General features: G+C 33.0%; 1 protein-coding gene across 1 annotated transcript in view; it reads right to left on the bottom strand.

Annotated features, from left to right (window-relative positions):
• Positions 1-1,454: 1,454 nt before the first annotated feature.
• Positions 1,455-2,413, bottom strand: part of METTL25 (methyltransferase like 25) — a gene marked incomplete at its 3' end in the record, with an annotated part of 30,358 nt that continues 29,399 nt past the window's right edge. Inside the window, exon 5 of the mRNA XM_007457674.1 lies at positions 1,455-1,602. Coding sequence (XP_007457736.1) covers positions 1,455-1,602 — 148 coding nt within the window. The remainder of the gene's footprint in view (positions 1,603-2,413) is intronic.

Raw genomic sequence — 2,413 nt, 5'->3', positions numbered from 1 at the left:
CTACCCTGAACTAAGCCAATTATTAAAAAAAACCCATTTCATTGTACCTATAGAACAGGAAGCTCTTGAACTAAGAACAAAAACTTCCCTACCCAAAATTTTATGCTTGCTGATCCAGGAAAACACTTTGCATTTAATATTTTAAAAGCTGTAAAACTGTGATTGTATTAAAGTTTTTTTTTTCATTTCTTTTAGGAAAGATGCACAAAAAGGGCTAAAAAGTAATGTAAATATTTGGGTATATACTTTAGAATAAATAATTTTTTAGGTTCACTTTTCCCCCCAATTTTTATCTTGAAAATTTTTTTACTCAGAGAAAAGTTGGAAATAATGGCATGACAAACATATATTCTTCACTTAAATTAAACTATTGTTAACTTTTTGCCAATTTGCTTTCTTTCTCTCACTCTGTGTATCTCTATATATTGACAATTTTACTTCTGTGTACTTTTCCTAAAAGATACTTTTTAGAACCCTGACATAAAAAATTCAAATTCAATTAACTCTTTTCCCCAAAAACCTTTGCCAGTTTTAAGGATGACTTGTTTCACCCAGGCAATTTTCAGTAGAATCATACAATCATCATTTTTACCTGTTGGAAATGACTAAATGACAAATAATCAAATTTTTACAGTCATCTGGGTTTTAAAATTGAGAAAAAGAGCAAGCAATACCATCTATATTCACACAACTTCCTGACCTAAAAATTCTTAGCAAGGGACACTGGATGTTGACAAACACTAAACTAACAGAAAAGAGAACTGCTAATATTAATAGATAACCATCTAACCTGAACCAGTGGTTTTGAAACCATGTGTCTAATAAGAGATATAACATATAAAATGGATCAAAGAGAGGAATTTCAGGAGCTGCTCTGGATGAAGGGTTGTAGGTGCTTTCAGTACTGTCATCGTACTCTGTACTTTGCTCCTCAGGCACCTTCTCAGCCCAGGGAGCACAGTTTTCACACAATTGCACAGTTTTCTAGCTTTTTAAAATCATACTATTTTGACCCTTCAAACTACAGTAAGAAACTTTTTGAGGGGACAAGTATCAATATTCGTTACAAAATTGAGAAGGCTTTGGAAATGAAAACAAACCTTGCCCATTCTATATTTATGACAAAATAGCTTTACTACCGTAGTAAATGTATATCTTACAAATATTTTTAAACAGAAGTTCTCTAAAAATACAACACACAAAAATTTCACATATTTTCAGTTTTCGGCATTCATTAAGACCATACTATGACTAAAAAATCTATAATAAAATACAACGCAAGTGATAGTTCATCAAATTTCATTTGATGTAACATTTCTAATATTGCAAGAATATCAGATATTATCTCAAATGCTAATTCAAAGTGACAATAAGGTCAACAACAACAAAAGGAGAAATACAAAGCAGCCATTATGCTCAAATAAATAAAATTATGGGATATGAAGAACTTGCACCTTTATGTGGGTTTTCAAACTCTTCAGATAAGAGGTGGTAGCAACAACCCACACTGCAAACTCCCTTGATTTCAGACTTGGAAGTAAATATTCGCAGAGTATTTGGAGCAAGATCACCACAAGTATGCAGACCTATCATCAAACAATCCTTAAAAAATGAGAAGAAAAAATAAATTTTGGAAATTAAAAGGAGGGTTAAAAAACATTTAAATGTTTATTAGAAGATGTAGAGCTTTTTAAAATGATGAAATTTTACCTAGAAAGTACTGTATGTCTTTTATTTTCATAACAAATAACTATTGCCTTTAAAGGCAAAATGACCGATCTTTTACCAAAACTGACATAACTTTCAGTTGATTTTCTAGTGTTTTTGGTTACTTACTCATTTGAATTTTCTCTGGTTTCTTTTACAACTAATATTTGCTTAATGACTACTCAAATTAATGCTGGATCAATACGACGTAGCCTGCATTACTAGGACAAACTTATGATTTGAGACACATTAATACCTTACTAGTCAATTTTTAAAATTCACTTCTTCACCCATACCCATCGAAACTTATAAAGCATTGCCATAAAAAAAAAAATTAAGTGTTGCTAAGTAGGCATTTTTACTCCCACACCGAAAGTCTACTTAGTTCATTCACTGCATCAAATATGACAAGATTAAATTCAATATAAAGTTTTTGTTCTAAATTTTATAACATGAATTTTATGTAAAAATTCTATGAAATGTTCTCCTAATTACCCAAAGCGTAATTTAGATGTATACACATACAGAATGGGTGCATAGGCATGCACTCACAGAATCTTGATCAATATACTGTTTGGGGCCTCCCTGGTGGTGCAGTGGTTGAGAGTCCGCCTGCCGATGCAGGGGATACGGGTTCGTGCCCCGGTCTGGGAGGATCCCGCATGCCGCGGAGCGGCTGGGCCCGTGAGCCATGGCCGCTGAGCTT

The sequence above is a fragment of the Lipotes vexillifer genome, unplaced genomic scaffold, assembly GCF_000442215.2.
Source record: "Lipotes vexillifer unplaced genomic scaffold, Lipotes_vexillifer_v1.1 scaffold117, whole genome shotgun sequence".
Lineage (NCBI taxonomy): Eukaryota > Metazoa > Chordata > Mammalia > Artiodactyla > Lipotidae > Lipotes > Lipotes vexillifer.
Note: the sequence above shows the minus strand (reverse complement) of the source record. Positions and strands in the feature narration are given on the sequence as shown.